At 42.3% G+C, this 16,447-nt stretch overlaps 1 protein-coding gene across 8 annotated transcripts in view; it reads right to left on the reverse strand.

Moving 5' to 3' along the window:
- Window positions 1-2,089: 2,089 nt before the first annotated feature.
- The window catches only part of btg3 (B-cell translocation gene 3), a 44,026-nt gene continuing 29,668 nt past the window's right edge, over window positions 2,090-16,447 (reverse strand). For all 8 annotated transcript variants that reach the window (XM_039744567.1, XM_039744564.1, XM_039744565.1 and 5 more), the window contains one exon: window positions 2,090-2,681. In XM_039744567.1, coding sequence (XP_039600501.1) covers window positions 2,475-2,681 — 207 coding nt within the window. In that variant the 3' untranslated portion in view covers window positions 2,090-2,474. The remainder of the gene's footprint in view (window positions 2,682-16,447) is intronic.

Genomic DNA, 16,447 nt, shown 5'->3' on the forward strand with positions numbered 1-16,447 from the left:
CTCGGAGAGCAGATAAGCAAACCTAGTGTGGAAATTATGCCACTTAGTGTACTGGATTATATTACATTTAATTTCATTATATTAGGTTATAGGCAGTTTCAAAAGGACAGTGCTAATCCCTGGATTTAAGAAAACAAAAGTGGATAGACTGTTTGAATGACTACCAGTAGCACTCCAGTCATAGTTAAGTGCTTTGAGAGGTTGGTGCTGGGACACATTAAACACGATAATCCAGGTAGTTCTGCTCACTTCCAGTTTGTGTAACTCTACAGTCAGTCCTCAAGGACGACTTGCACTTCATATCATCCTGGCACATTGGGATAATAATAATGGTTATGCTAGACATCTGCTTATAGACTACAGCTCAGCATTTAAAACTTGTGTCAAAGGATTTAGAACATCAGTCTGTAAGTGGATTTTGGACTTCCTAAACAGACCTCAGCATGTGTGGACTGGCAGCATAACATCTTCCAAGCTGATCCTCAAGAAAGAAGAGTGCTGAACCTATTTCTGTACTCCTTATCCTCCTGTGTAGTTAGAAGCAGCTTAAAAGGCATCTTTAATATCAGCAAAACAAAGGAGATGCTCAAACTAAAGAAATAAGGAAGATCACATTGACATCTAAATTAGAGAGGATAATGCCGAGTGGACGAGCAGCCTTAAATTTCTTAAGAGTGACTATCACTGATGAGTGGGCACTGGCACCTCTATCTACTTCCTTAGATGTCCGAGGGCAGCTCACATTTCTCCATCTATTTTCACAGATTTCTACAGGTGCACAGTGGAGTCCATCCTTACTTGGTACACAACATCCTAGTACTATAACAGCTCAGTTCAAGATTATTAAGGGTGACGAAGATGGCACAGAACGTTCCTGGAACTGAGTTGCCTCCTCTTCAGGACAAAACACAAGGCTCTGGGTCTTAGAAAAGCAAATAGGATACTTAAAGCCTATGGGGCATCATGCACAGATACTTTCCTCACTTCCAACTGCTAGCAAGGGGTTCTGGGCAATTGGCACTCACACTAGTAGATGGGAGGACACAGTTTCAATCCACAGGTCATAAAGTTACTATTACAAATGTTCAAGAAATATTAAAACTATGCATGTATTATAAACATCCATCCATCCATTTTCCATACTTGCAAATATCTTGTATATAATTGTGTATATACCCAGCATGCATTATTGTCAACTAGTCCGAGAAGATCAGGAATTAATAACATACTTTTACGGAGTACACATGAAAGACTTAAGAACCTGAAATTTTACAGGAGTCCCCACTATAACATTCCCCCCTATATTATTTTGTATATAGTACAATGCTGATTATTTCCAACAGTGCTCCATTATGCAAACATATGACCACGAGTGATGCTAAAAACGGAAACATTACTACAGGGCAAAAAAATGTATATATATTTTACATTTGTAAATGTAAAATACAAATATGTATAATGGTTTAAGACGACAGTAAAACACAGGTCATTCAATGCCGTGTGTGTGTGTGTGGCTGTATGCACACCAATTCTGTGCTGCTCTAATTTGAAGCTTTTTATGAGGTGGAAATGAAAATTCTCAGTCCTCCTTGCTACTCTTCCTCCACTAAGCCAATTCAAATAAATCCCAAAGCATCCAGCCACGACAAGAAACAAGTCTTCTCAAAGTGCCAGAGGTTGCTTTATTACTTTTAATAATGTACTCCATTAAGTTGTAATATAGAGAATCTGATCACCTTAAAGTTTTGTCAAGTTTTGTATTTCTTACAGGAAAAATATTCAAATTTCTCATCATATAATATAATGCGTAGACTCCCTGTATATTTTTCTTTCTGTACTCTTAGCTGCATGTTGCTTCATTTACTTAGCTGTTTATTCTTTTCGGAAGTATTCTTCATCAATTCTATATATGCTTTGAAGTCCCACTATTTTAACATTTTATTCTCCTCGCACACTAATCACTTCTATCCTCTTATCTGAATTCAGACAACAAGCAAGATAATGCCATTCACATTTAATAAGATTTTTAAAAGCCACACAAAATGTGGTTATTACACTCTGGCAGTAAAAGAAAAGGCAACACAGAAACTGCATGAAATGACTCTAAGCAAATTTTATTTAAATGCAACATGAATTTAAACTGTCATAATTTAAAGTCACAAACCCTAAAAATATCACAACAGAGTATATAAATATTTAATGTCTTCTGATCATGTATATTACAATTCTATAAATATCAAGCTATTGCATAAATAGAAATTCTAATTTTAAAAATACAAAGTCCCTTTTTTTTTTTAACTATAGTTTACTTCTAATAGCTATTTAATATACATAACAATTTACAGTTTAAAGTGCAAGGAGTTTAGTATAAAATCACCTGTAAAAAATTATAAAAATGTTTAATGAAATAATTGGTCCAGGAAAAATTTCACTTCAACTTCATGTCTACAAGCAGCTAATCTGGCAACCTTCACTTATGTGTGGCATATACTCTGAGCGCATATCCACTGCCCCATTCCTGCTGCTGGGATCCATTGCATCTGCTGAACAAGCTTCATATTCCTACCGTGTGGCTGGGAAGTATAATCAAACAGAGGAACACTGAAATTTTTGTATGCAGAGGACTTCTTCTGGGGATACTGCTGGCCAATTTGTATGGGTCGATAAGAGACAGTGGGTATCTATATATAAAAAAAAAAAAATGTATTCATTACTTTTTAACATTAAAATGATCCAAACAGATAATGTAGAATTCCAGACAGCAAAAGCTTTAAGCAGGCAACCCCAGCAAATTGATTTAACATGTGTTAATCGATGAAGTGAAAGTCAAAAGGTACCATAAGATATACAAACTATCAAGTGAATTATTTGCTTCAGACCCAGTGTGCACAAATTGCTTTAAAAAATGTAGCTATTTAAAAAAATAAATAAAATCCGTGTTTTTTCCCCCCTCTTACAAAATGACTAAGCAAAAATGGGGTGAGGACAGACAGAGAGAGATTGTAAAAAGATTAAGTGTTAGTGCAACCAAACATGAATATAAGCAGCATATAAACATGTTAATTTCTGCCACCTTCATACGTTTGCCTGTTCTCTCAGTAGAGTTTGAGAAGCAAAGCGAAAACAAATCTGTTACTTGCAACAAAATTCTATCTGAACCAACGCTGAACAAACAGCAAACAATATAAAAACATGAAAAAATTCTGTACTTGTGTCGGATAATCCACATGTCAGCTATCCAGTTATATACTCATAAGTCGAAACACCTACATTTTTGCTAAAATATTGTTAAATAAACCACTTCTGGCAAATCCTTTTGTGAATTGTTGGGGAGCTCGCTCTAATAGGAGTAACCTTTTGAACTGAAGACGCTGCCTCCCCTTCAATCATTGGTCATGAAGCCATTTCTGGGTGTTTCATCAGCAGATTGTGAAAGTGAACCACTAAATACACCTTTCTGTCCGTTGAAGCACCTTGGATATGCACAGATACAATGTAAACATTTCCACTGGTTTTCATTCACTCATTGTTCATAATTGCTCACTTCTCTCAGACCACAATCTTTAGTACCGACATGACATGAAACTCCATGTAGCCAATTATTACTGGACAGGAATCCGGCCCAATAAATAAAGGAGCCATATTCTGGGGGACTGGGATGGAAAAATGTAACAGGAAGTACATTTAAGGTGGAAGCCAGGAAGCACCACTGAGCTGTGGGATTTTTAACTAGATTTGGAGTCATGTAATTCACATGGAGCCTTTGACATCTCTTAAAAAGGTATCTGAACGACACAGGGCCAATATATTACATCGACTGAAAGGTCTTCTCTCTTTTACGGTTTATATTCCTGTGGATTTTCAGACAATAAGTAGACGTATTATGCAAAATTCTATGTACAGGACAAGGTCAAGCAAATACCCCAGAGGTTGAGTTTTCACTATCCATAGCTAGGAAAAGGAATTGCCCAAGGCAACCAGGATTGTTCCTGGTGTTTTCAGTGAGCCTGTACTGGTTTTAGAAAATTAAAGGATGAATATGAATGTTAAGCACTGCATCTAATTAACAGTAATCACAACAACCTAAGCATCTTGTATGGTATATCAATGTGCTTGCAAATACCTCACACAGTGACCATACATTAGAATTATTGTCAATGATGCAATAAGTCAAGTAAAATGACACCTTTTATTGGCTAACTGAGTAGAATACAATATACAAGCTTTCAAGGTAGCTCAAGTCCCGTCTTCAGGCAAGCTGTAGTTTAGAAACTAAACTTCTGTGTTTACATATACACTAGGAAAGAAACAAAAACTATTAAGTGGGTCATCTTGATTGTCAAAAAATTATCATTTAGCAGGAGATGAGAATAATCTACCTTTAAGTAAATCAATGGCATATACAGTGGTGTGAAAAACTCTTATTCTTTTGCATGTTTGTCACACAAAATGTTTCTGATCATCAAACACATTTAACCATTAGTCAAATATAACACAAGTAAACACAAAATGCAGTTTTTAACTGATGGTTTTTATTATTTAGGGAGAAAAAAAAATCCAAACCTACATGGCCCTGTGTGAAAAGTAATTGCCCCTTGTTAAAAATAACCTAACTGTGGTGTATCACACCTGAGTTCAATTTCCGTAGTCACCCCCAGGCCTGATTACTGCCACACCTGTTTCAATCAAGAAATCACTTAAATAGGAGCTGCCTGACACAGAGAAGTAGACCAAAAGCACCTCAAAAGCTAGACATCATGCCAAGATCCAAAGAAATTCAGGAACAAATGAGAACAGAAGTAATTGAGATCTATCAGTCTGGTAAAGGTTATAAAGCCATTTCTAAAGCTTTGGGACTCCAGCGAACCACAGTGAGAGCCATTATCCACAAATGGCAAAAACATGGAACAGTGGTGAACCTTCCCAGGAGTGGCCAGCCGACCAAAATTACCCCAAGAGCGCAGAGACGACTCATCCGAGAGGTCACAAAGACCCCAGGACAACATCTAAAGAACTGCAGGCCTCACTTGCCTCAATTAAGGTCAGTGTTCACGACTCCACCATAAGAAAGAGACTGGGCAAAAACGGCCTGCATGGCAGATTTCCAAGACGCAAACCACTGTTAAGCAAAAAGAACATTAGGGCTTGTCTCAATTTTGCTAAGAAACATCTCAATGATTGCCAAGACTTTTGGGAAAATACATTGTGGACTGATGAGACAAAAGTTGAACTTTTTGGAAGGCAAACCCCCGTTACATCTGGCGTAAAAGGAACACAGCATTTCAGAAAAAGAACATCATACCAACAGTAAAGTATGGTGGTGGTAGAGTGATGGTCTGGGATTGTTTTGCTGCTTCAGGACCTGGAAGGCTTGCTGTGATAGATGGAACCTTGAATTCTACTGTCTACCAAAAAATCCTGAAGGAGAATGTCCGGTCATCTGTTCGTCAACTCAAGCTGAAGCGATCTTGGGTGCTGCAACAGGACAATGACCCAAAACACACCAGCAAATCCACCTCTGAATGGCTGAAGAAAAACAAAATGAAGACTTTGGAGTGGACTAGTCAAAGTCCTGACCTGAATCCAATTGAGATGCTATGGCAGGACCTTAAAAAGGCGGTTCATGCTAGAAAACCCTCAAATAAAGCTGAATTACAACAAATCTGCAAAGATGAGTGGGCCAGAATTCCTCCAGAGCTGTAAAAGACTCATTGCAAGTTATCACAAACGCTTGATTGCAGTTATTGCTGCTAAGGGTGGCCCAACCAGTTATTAGGTTCAGGGGGCAATTACTTTTTCACACAGGGCCATATAGGTTTGGATTTTTTCTCCCTAAATAATAAAAACCATCATTTAAAAACTGCATTTTGTGTTTACTTGTGTTATATTTGACTAATGGTTAAATGTGTTTGATGATCAGAAACATTTTGTGTGACAAACATGCAAAAGAATAAGAAATCAGGAAGGGAGCAAATAGTTTTTCACACCACTGTAAACATCCTGCTGCTCTACTTCTCTTTGGTACTAACTCTATTAGTACCTCCATTGTAATAAATGTCACTTCCTCAAATGACTCAACACTCCCTGATTTCAACTCCTCTTTTCCCATTTATCATAAAACAATGTTAAATTAATGTAGCTATACCAAATTTGGCTGGACTGCTCGAAATCCTGCTCTTCAACATTCATGTCAGCAGACAGGGGTCATGCCCGGATGACCTGCAATGCATTTACAACAATATGAAGAGACAAGTATAACTGAATGAAATGTATGATAATATTCATACAGATCACCATCATCAGACTGGACCTGGTTTCTTTCACAGAAATGAGTTTATAAATAATTCCCTTAGAATTGGAAGGAGGATAAGACAGTAAATATGACCACAGCAACCTGCAATTGATTATAATTACAATAAGCAGCATTCAATTAAAACAAAAAGGGGTTGGGATCAATTACTGGTGAAGAGACACTACATGCTATTCATTTATTTATTTTCCTTAATATATTTACCGTTTAGTTAGTAAGGGAATGTGAACTCCACAATTTCATTTCCAAGTCAAAGTGTGACACACAGTGGACACCTTAAGTAAAGCAACTATATTAAAAACATCCTGGAGGGTTTCACAGTCTACTTTTTTGTATGCATGCAGTACAGGGCTTCCAAAAATTAGTAGTGCCACTCAGAACAGCAATAATATAAGAAGTTGGATCCTGAAATTACTATATAGAAGTACTAATTTTTAGAATTTTTTTTATTATTGATGCAAAGTTTTCAGGACTCAGATTGTTCTATTTTTAATTTTGCAGTGAAAGGTCACTTGTCACAAGCCAACTCCATTATGTGCATCTCATTTTGTGGAAATAGCTCAGTGTTGCAGATTATGGCCATTATGATCAGATGAGCCGAGAGGACTGGAGACAATAAAAAGGTGACCAAGTGAACTGGATAAATCAACACTGCATTATAAACAGCTACTAGTTAACCACATGTTTATGCCAGCAAAAAGTAACTGGCTACTGCCAGTGCAGTAGTCTCTATATAACTATCAGCTAGCTCTTGTGGAACTCACTGCTCTATTAAACTTTTTCAAATAATGGAATACTGAACAAAAGCATACTTTGTTTGGTCTTCATGAAGTGTTTATATAAGAGCACTTCGCTGGTGATCAGAATTGAATTTAAAAATTGCTGAGTGAGTGAATATTATCTTGACTGAATGAAGAAAAGGCAAGTAGTAGTCAACACAAATGACTTGCGCTTAAGAGTAAAAATCTTACACAAGTTTTTTGGAAACCATTATTTTGGTTTTGGCAAATAAGTGAGAATTAGAAGAATGACAAAGCAGTCTGACAAATTTAAAAATACTCAGATGAAGTACATCAGCTTTAACAGTAGCTTCCCTGAACAAGACAGTCAACTGTTTGCTACAACTTAAAGGCTTTAAAAGCTTGAGACAGAACAAGCCCAGTTAGTGTCTTGCATGTGTGCTAGTGCACAGACTCAAGGAAATAGGGGGTTAATAAAAATAAACCAAAACTTTCTTGCATTGGGACAGAACACAATCACTGAAATGTTACGAGAACAGCAGATGAAGTCACACCGAGAAGTTCCAGTGTTTATGGGTAATCCCAAGTCCTATAAATGTATTTGACCATGCCCTGCAATGCTGTTCATACAAGTTCTATTATTTGGACCAATATACCAGTGGAACTCCAAAACAAACGGCAAGTAGCTGTGAACAAATGGCTCCAGAGACATGCTGCAAAAAAATTAAGATGCTTCTTTAGGAGCATTGGGTGAAATGTTGCAGGCAGCCAATGCATGTTGGGATTAGCACTGAAGTGACCACAAATCAAGTGAGACCAAGGTTATTATAGTTAACGAAAACTACAATCAAAGCTATTTAAAAAAATAAATAAATAAATCAAACAAAACCAAAATGAAAAACTAAAACTAAATGAAACTATTAAAGTAGCCAGAAAGACTAACTGAAATAAAATAATTTGCTAAAAATATTTTGGTTTTCTTTTTTGAATGAATACTTCATTAGTCTTAAACCCTTGTTACTTTTAACTCAAAAACAGAAATTAATCCACCAAGAGCCACCAAAATATATTCATCCAGTGAATGGTGGCTGGTGACAGAGGGTGGGTGTTCACGCAGCATTTGCTGTGACAGAGCAGGCTGAATATCGGCGCGTAAAGTGTGTCAAATAGAAAGATTTACTGTGCCACCTTTCTTTGCGCTTGTTGTATATCAAGATGTAATTCAAATACCTGCAATCAGAATGTGCTGGTCAACAAAACCTTTACCGTATGGAGAGAAAAATCGTGAGCGAGTAACATTTCAGTTTATTTCTCAAGTGCCTACTTTTAATTGACAATTTATCTGCCTCTTTGCACAGGAGAACCCCGTTTTGAAAATAAAATGACCCTGATTGAGAGACAGACTAGGTCATCATGAAGGATCATCATATTGTTGCTGACCAATCACTTTTGCTTTAAAAAAGTCATTTAACAATGAAGAGACAGAAACCTTGAAAATTTCCTGAGTTGGCATTGTCTCTACTGAACTACAGGTAGGTAGGTAGGCGAAGAGAATCTGCCAACTAGCGAAAAACTAAACCTAATGTTTTTTTGTATTTATTCTATATATAATTTATCTTTTGTAGTTTATCCACAGCTCAAAATACCTGATATTGTGAAAAAAATCCAGCAGCATAATTATGCTTTAAGATATTTGTCCCCCTTATTTCAAATTTTTCTCTCTTTCTAAAAATAGATAGTTGAAATATTTATTTTTTTCTTAACATCAGCCATATACATATTGCACACCAGAGATTTTTCCCGCTTTGCATCCAAAACTGCTGGGGTAGGCTCCAGGCAACACTGAAAGCGATCTGGCAACGCTGCGCTGTTGTCCTTGATAGAGCACATGTATCAGTACCCTCCCATAGCTCAGTGCGAGTTTCAACTCCTTCAGTTAACTAAGTGATTTTTGTGACTGCTATTAGCGAAGTTGTGTTTTTGGTTGTGCGTCACGCAAAATGGAACAGCGGAATTTGGAGCAACGTTGTGCCATTAAACAGCAAGTGTGACGTTTGAAAAGTTAAAACAGGCCTATTCCTATGGGGAACATTCTTTATCCCAAGCTCAAGTTTTTCGCTGGCACAAATCATTTTTGGAAGGCAGAAAACACGTTGAAGATGAACACCGTTCAGGGAGGACTTCAACTTCGAAAACCAATGAAAACATCGAACGTGTGAACACTCTTGTGAGATCAGACAGTCGTTTAACATTAAGAATATTGAGTGAACAATTAAATTTGAACAGATTTACCGTTCATAAAATTTTGACTGGACATTTGCACATGCGAAAGGTCTGTGCCAAAATGGTGCCAAAAAACTGCCATCTCCATAACAGAATTTTTGACCTCAAAAGGCATTCCTGTGGTTCCCCAGCCCCCTTATTTACCTGACCTCAGTCCGTGTGTATATATATATATATATATATATACATACACACACACACACACACACACACATACATACACTCCTGGATATCTATACTGATATAGACTGGGTAATGTGTTAGGAACGAAAGGATGCCACATCGTTTGATGGAAATGAAAATGATCAACCTACAGAGCCCTGAATTCAAAGATGCCCCAAAAATCAGAGTGAAAAAATTCTGTGGCAGGCTAGTCCTTTTGCCAAAATTTAATTGCAACTCAAAATTGTACGCAGCACTTTGTATGGCCCCTGTGTTCTTGTATACATGCCTGACAACATCGGTGCATGCTTCTAATGAGATGACAGATGGTGTTGTGGGGGATCTCCTCCCAGATCTGGACCAGGGCATCACTGAGCTCCTGGACAGTCTGAGGTGCAACCTGGTGGCATTTGATGGACCAAAACAATGTCCCAGAGGTGTTCTATTGGATTTAGGTCAGGAAAGTGTGGTGGCCAGTCAATGGTATGAATTCCTTCATCCTCCAGGAACTGCCTGCATACTCTCACCACATGAGGCCAGGAATTGTCGTGCACCAGGAGCCACTGTACCAGCATAGGATCTGACAATGGGTCCAAGGATTTCATCCTGATACCTAATGGCAGCCAAGGTGCCTTTGTCAAGCCTGTAGCGGTCTGTGTGACCCTCCATGGATATGCCTCCCCAGACAATCATTAACCCACCACCAAACTGCTCATGCTGAATGATGTTACAGGCAGCATAATGTTTTCCATGGCTTCTCCAGACCCTTTCACTTCTGTCACGTGCTCAGGGTGAACCTGCTCTCATCTGTAAAAGGCACAGGGCACCAGTGGTGCATCTGCCAATTCTGGTATTCTATGGCGAATGCCAATCGAGCTGCATGCTGCTGGGCAGTGAGCTCAGGGCCCATTAGAGGACATGGGGCCCTTGGGTCACCCTCATGAAGTCTTTCTGGTTGTTTGGTCAGAGACATTCACACCAGTGGCCTGCTGGAGGTCATTTTGTAGGGCTCTGGCAGTGCTCATCCTGTTCCTCCTTGCCCAAAGGAGCAGATACTGGTCCTGCTGATGGGTTATGGACCTTCTATGGCCCTCTCCAGCTCTCCTAGAGTAACTGCTTGTCTCCTAGAATCTCCTCCATGCCCTTGAGACTGTGCAGGGAGACACAGCAAACCTTCTGGCAATGACACGTATTGATGTGCCATCCTGGAGAAGTTGGACTACCTGTGCAACCTCTGTAGGGTCCAGGTATCGCCTCATGCTACCAGTAGTGACACTGACTGTAGCCAAATGCAAAACTAGTGAAGAAACAGTCAGAAAAGATGAGGAGGGAAAATGTCAGTGGCCTCCACCTGTTAAACCATTCCTGTTTTGGGGGTCATCTCATTGTTGCCCCTCTAGTGCATCTGTTGTTAATTTCATTAACACCACAGCAGCTGAAACTGATTAACAACCCCCTCTGCTACTTAACTGACCAGATTAATATCCCATAAGTTTCATTGACTTTATGCTATACTCCGATTAAAAAGTGTTCCTTTAATTCTTTTGAGCAGTATATATACATACATTATATATATATACACACACACACACACACACACACATACTGTATATGCATATACTAATAAAAGGCAAAGCCCTCACTGACTGACTGACTCATCACTAATTCTCCAACTTCCCGTGTAGGTAGAAGGCGGAAATTTGGCAGGCTCATTCCTTACAGCTTACTTACAAAAGTTGGGCAGGTTTCATTTCGAAATTCTAGGCATAATGGTCATAACTGGAAGGTATTTTTCTCCATTTACTGTAATGGAGTTGAGCTTGAAAGCTGTGGGGGGCGGAGTTTCGTGGGACATCATCACGCCTCCCACGTAATCACGTGAACTGACTGTCAACGCAGTGCATAGAAAACCAGGAAGACCTTGAAAAAGCGCTGAAGAAAACATGCATTATATAATTGAGAAGGCAGCGAAACAATAAGAAGCGAGCGAGTGACATATACTACCATATTCATGAGTGCTGCTACTTCGGAAAGAAAGCAAGGTTTAAACCTAAACTTTAAATTAAGTTCAGACAGGCTGCCGCTGGCGTTTCTATGCCCACGGGTAATGCGGGATACAAGTTTAATGAGAGGACGCAGGATATAAAAGGAGAGTTTTGATCACTTTGTAACTAAGTTAAAATTGCAGGTGAAGGGGTGTGCTTATTCAAATTCCGAGAGACTGTGTTTGTGGGGATTGACAGTTAAGGCGGTGGGGAGTCACGCCAATCATCTCCTCCCATTTACCTCATTTCGCTCTGAGCTGAGCTCATGCTAACGCCGTCTTCAAGCAACTTCGTCACACTGCCACCAAATACTCACAGAAAAATCCACAAGTTAATACACACGCTGTCTCTAGAGTTTCTCCACACTGAATCCTTTTGTAAGTAGTGCCTGGAGGTTACATTAACAATCGTGTTACGTTATTTTTAAAATCTTTCCTTTTCTTAGCACAAGCACAGTGGAGAAGCTTCGATGCATGTGCTCCATAACGCGTTAAAAAATAATGCATTTAAATCACACTTTGCATTACAAGCAAAGGGGAACTTTTGTCAATGCATGACTTCCTGGTACACCGATTACATTGATCAGCGCATTTTACCCTCGCACCCCCTTGGTTAGAGAAGAAGTATGAAAAAATATGAGGTTAAACACAGAAAAACAGATCACCAATTCAAGCTTTATGAATAATCGATTCGCCATCAATAATTGTTTTGGTAAAGCCATACTCAGTGTAATCCTCCTTCCATTTTATCATTTTTCCGCCACTAGCCATGATTAAATGAATGGTAAAAAAGTAAGAGCGAAGCGAGGGTGACTTACTCAGGCAGGCATATATATGACAGCAACACTCATGACAATGTCAATCATGTTATATTATTTTTAAAATGTTTCCTTTTCTTTTTCATAACTTCTTTAACACACTACTTCTCCGCTGCCAAGCGCGGGTAATTCTGCTAGTAGAGATATATATATATATACATACACACACAGTAATCCCTCCTCGATCGCGGGGGTTGCGTTCCAGACCCCCCCGCGATAGGTGAAAATCCGCGAAGTAGAAACCATATGTTTGTGTGGTTATTTTTATATATTTTAAGCCCTCTAGACTTATAAACTCTCCCACCACTGTGCTCCATGACAAGACAGAGATGACAGTTCTTTCTCACAATTAAAAGAAAGCAAACATATTGTAGCGTCTTCCCAGACGTAATGACGATCCGAGACGGTCACTTGGTTAGTCCTCTCTTTAATAAATAAAAAAACGGTTGCTGTTGGCCGCAACCACGCCGAACAGACAGAACTTAAAAAAAACAATCTCACAGCGAGAGCGACATGACCGAACTTCTCTCCTGTCTCCACCCTCCTTGTTACAACCCCAGCGCTCCCGCCCTCCTCCTCGGCTCCACCCCCCATCCCTCCGAACCTCCTTTACCTTCCACTCTATTACATGAGAAATAACAGGGACAACAGAATAAATAACTGAGGGATGCAAATCACAGAACACAAACTGCAAAACAGAACTCTACAATAAAGAACAGAACGCTACACTGCTCCCTCCCCACTAAGACCCTCGTCCCGAGGGTCCCACAAAAAGTCCCTGAGGTGCCCGGGGGGTCTTCTCAGTCTCCGAGGCCTGCGGGTGTGAACGCAGGTGGCTGTGCCTGTGGTCCCGCAGCAGGAGGGTGCAGCGCAGGGGGGGAAGTCAAAGGGTCAGCAGATGGAATAGCAGCTGGGAAGGGGGTGGTGGCCACCCGGTCCCTTTGAGAGGGCATGGGCCGCCTAGGGCTCTGTTGAGGCTGACCAGTGCCCCTGTAGGGTGCCAACCTGTCCCTGTGGAGGGCCACCCGCCTTCCCCTAGGAGGGAGCTGAACTCTATAAACCACCTCTCCCAGTCTTTCAAGCACTCTACAAGGGCCCACCCAGTGGCAGTCCAACTTAGGACAGAGACCCTTCTTTTTTCGGGCTATAGACCCAGACCAGATCCCCGGCCTGGAAGTCATGACCTTTAGCCCGCATGTCATAACACCTCTTCTGTCTTATGCCTGCTTTTTGTAGCTGGTCACGGGCAAAGGCATGAGCTGAATCCATTCTGTGCTGGAGCTTGCTAGCATATTCCGGCCCTGGCGGAACAGCGGCACGCCAGGGGTCTCCCAAAGGTCATCTCCGTGGTGTGCGCAGTTCTCGTCCCAACATGAGCAGGGCTGGTGTGCATAGGGTGGAGTCCTGTACCGCAGACCTGTAGGCCAATAAGAGAGGGAAGGTGAGTGTCCCAGTCCCGCTGGTGCTCTGCCGTGAGGATGGCTAACTGTTTCACCAGGGTTCGATTGAAGCGTTCAACCAAGCCGCCGCTCTGGGGTGCAATGGTGTGGTCCGGGTCTTCCGCATGCCCAGGCGTGCGCACATGGCTGAAAACACAGCCGACTCAAAGTTCCTTCCCTGGTCACTGTGGATGGTCTCTGCGGCTCCAAACCTTGCAAACATGCCCTCCACCAGGGCATCAGCCACGGTCTCTGCCTCCTGGTCTGGAATGGCATACGCCTCTGGCCACTTGGTAAAGTAGTCCATTGCAACAAGGATATAACGGTTCCCCTTATCTGTACGGGGAACGGGCCCACTATGTCCACCGCGACTCTCTCCATCGGGGCTCCCACTGCCATCTGCTGAAGTTCGGCATGGGACTGATGAGGGGGACCCTTGTGCGCTGTGCAGAGGTCACAGCGACGGCAGAAGTCTTCCACGTCCCTCCTGACCTGACCCCAGTAAAACCCTTGCCTGATGCGACGGAGAGTCTTTGCCACCCCAAAGTGACCAGTCCCTGTGGCACCATGGCATGCCTGGAGGATATAGTCCCTCAGGGACCGGGGAACCACCACCTGCCACCTCTCCTCTCCAGTGGCCGGCTCCTTCCAGGCCCTCTGCAGTACCCGTTCTCTACCCTAAGGGCATCAAATTTCTCAAATAGTCCTTTGGAGGCAGGAGAACACCCTGCCACCTCCTCCCACTGTGGTTTGCGGCCTGCCTCCACCCAGCGTAGCACCGGCTGTAGATCAGCGTCTAGCCCTTGTTGAGCTCTCCACTCTGTTTGGTCCAACATTTGAGTCAATCTGCAAACCGGTCCACCCCCCTCACATGTAGCATCTTGCTCCTCCTCCCCCTTGATCTCGGCCTCCCTGGCCTCTCTCTTCTCACAGTACTTGCAGCCCGCATGCACACAAGGGCGTCGGGACATGGCGTCAGCATTAGTGTGCCGGGTTCCGCCCTGTGCTCCACTGTGAAGGAATACGATGCCAGCTCCTCAAGCCAGCGGGCTATCTGGCCCTCTGGTTCTTTAAAGGACATCAGCCACTGTAGGGCAGAGTGGTCGGAACGGACGGTGAAAGGGAGGCCGCACAGGTAGTACCTGAAATGTCCTATGGCCTTAACAACTGCAAGGAGCTCCCTGCGGGTCACGCAATAGCGCCGCTCAGCTTTGTTGAAAGTCCTGCTAAAATAGGCCACTACTTTTTCCCCTTCTTCCCCTACTTGGCTCAGCACCGCCCCCATCCCAACACCACTGGCATCCGTGTCAAGGATGAGCGGCCGACTGGGGTCGGGGGTGAGGATCGGCGTTGTCAGTGCCATCTTCAAGGAGCTGAAGGCCTGCTCGCACTCTGGTGTCCACACAAAGTCACAGCCCTTTCCTGCAGGCGGAACAGGGGTGCAGCTATACAGGAGAACCCCTGACGAACCGCCTGTAATAGGAGGCCAGCCCAAGGAAGCTCTTCAAGTCCTTGATGCTGGTAGGCGTCGACCAGTCCCTTACCGATCGGACCTTGTCCTCCAAAGTGCTGATCCCTCACCCCGATCCTGTGTCCCAAAATTCCAGTTCCTTCCTCATGAAGCAGCACTTTTCTGGGTGCAGCTTCAGTCCTGCTGCTGCTATCCTCTGTAGGACTCTCCTCAGCGAACTCAGTGCCGCCTCGAAGGAGCCCCCATGCACAAGAATATCGTCCAAATAAACCAAGCATTCTTGGCGGGAATGGCATCCAGGACCCTTTCCATTGGCCGCTCAAATGTGGCTGGGGCGTTACAAAGGCCAAAGCTGAGGACCTTGAACTGCCACAACCCCCGCCCGGTGCAGAAAGCGGTCTTCGGACGGGCCTCTGGGCTGAGTGGGACCTGCCAATAACCGCTGTAGGTCTAATGAGGAGAACCACGATGACCCCGACACCAGATCCAAGGACTCATCTATGCGGGTAGCGGTACGAGTCTTTTTAGTCACACTGTTCAGACAGTCGTTTAACATTAAGAATATTGAGTGAACAATTAAATTTGAACAGATTTACCGTTCATAAAATTTTGACTGGACATTTGCACATGCGAAAGGTCTGTGCCAAAATGGTGCCAAAAACTGCCATCTCCATAACAGAATTTTGACCTCAAAGGCATTCCTGTGGTTCCCCAGCCCCTTATTTACCTGACTCAGTCCGTGTGTGTATATATATATATACATACACACACACACACACACACACACACACACACACACATACATACATACACTCCTGGATATCTATACTGATATAGACTGGGTAATGTGTTAGGAACGAAAGGATGCCACATCGCTTGATGGAAATGAAAATGATCAACCTACAGAGCCCTGAATTCAAAGACGCCCAAAAATCAGAGTGAAAAAATTATGTGGCAGGCTAGTCCATTTTGCCAAAATTTAATTGCAACTCAAAATTGTACGCAGCACTTTGTATGGCCCCTGTGTTCTTGTATACATGCCTGACAACATCGGTGCATGCTTCTAATGAGATGACAGATGGTGTTGTGGGGGATCTCCTCCCAGATCTGGACCAGGGCATCACTGAGCTCCTGGACAGTCTGAGGTGCAACCTGGTGGCATTGGATGGACCAAAACATA

This window comes from Polypterus senegalus, chromosome 2 (assembly GCF_016835505.1).
Source record: "Polypterus senegalus isolate Bchr_013 chromosome 2, ASM1683550v1, whole genome shotgun sequence".
In the NCBI taxonomy this organism is placed as follows: Eukaryota; Metazoa; Chordata; class Cladistia; order Polypteriformes; family Polypteridae; genus Polypterus; species Polypterus senegalus.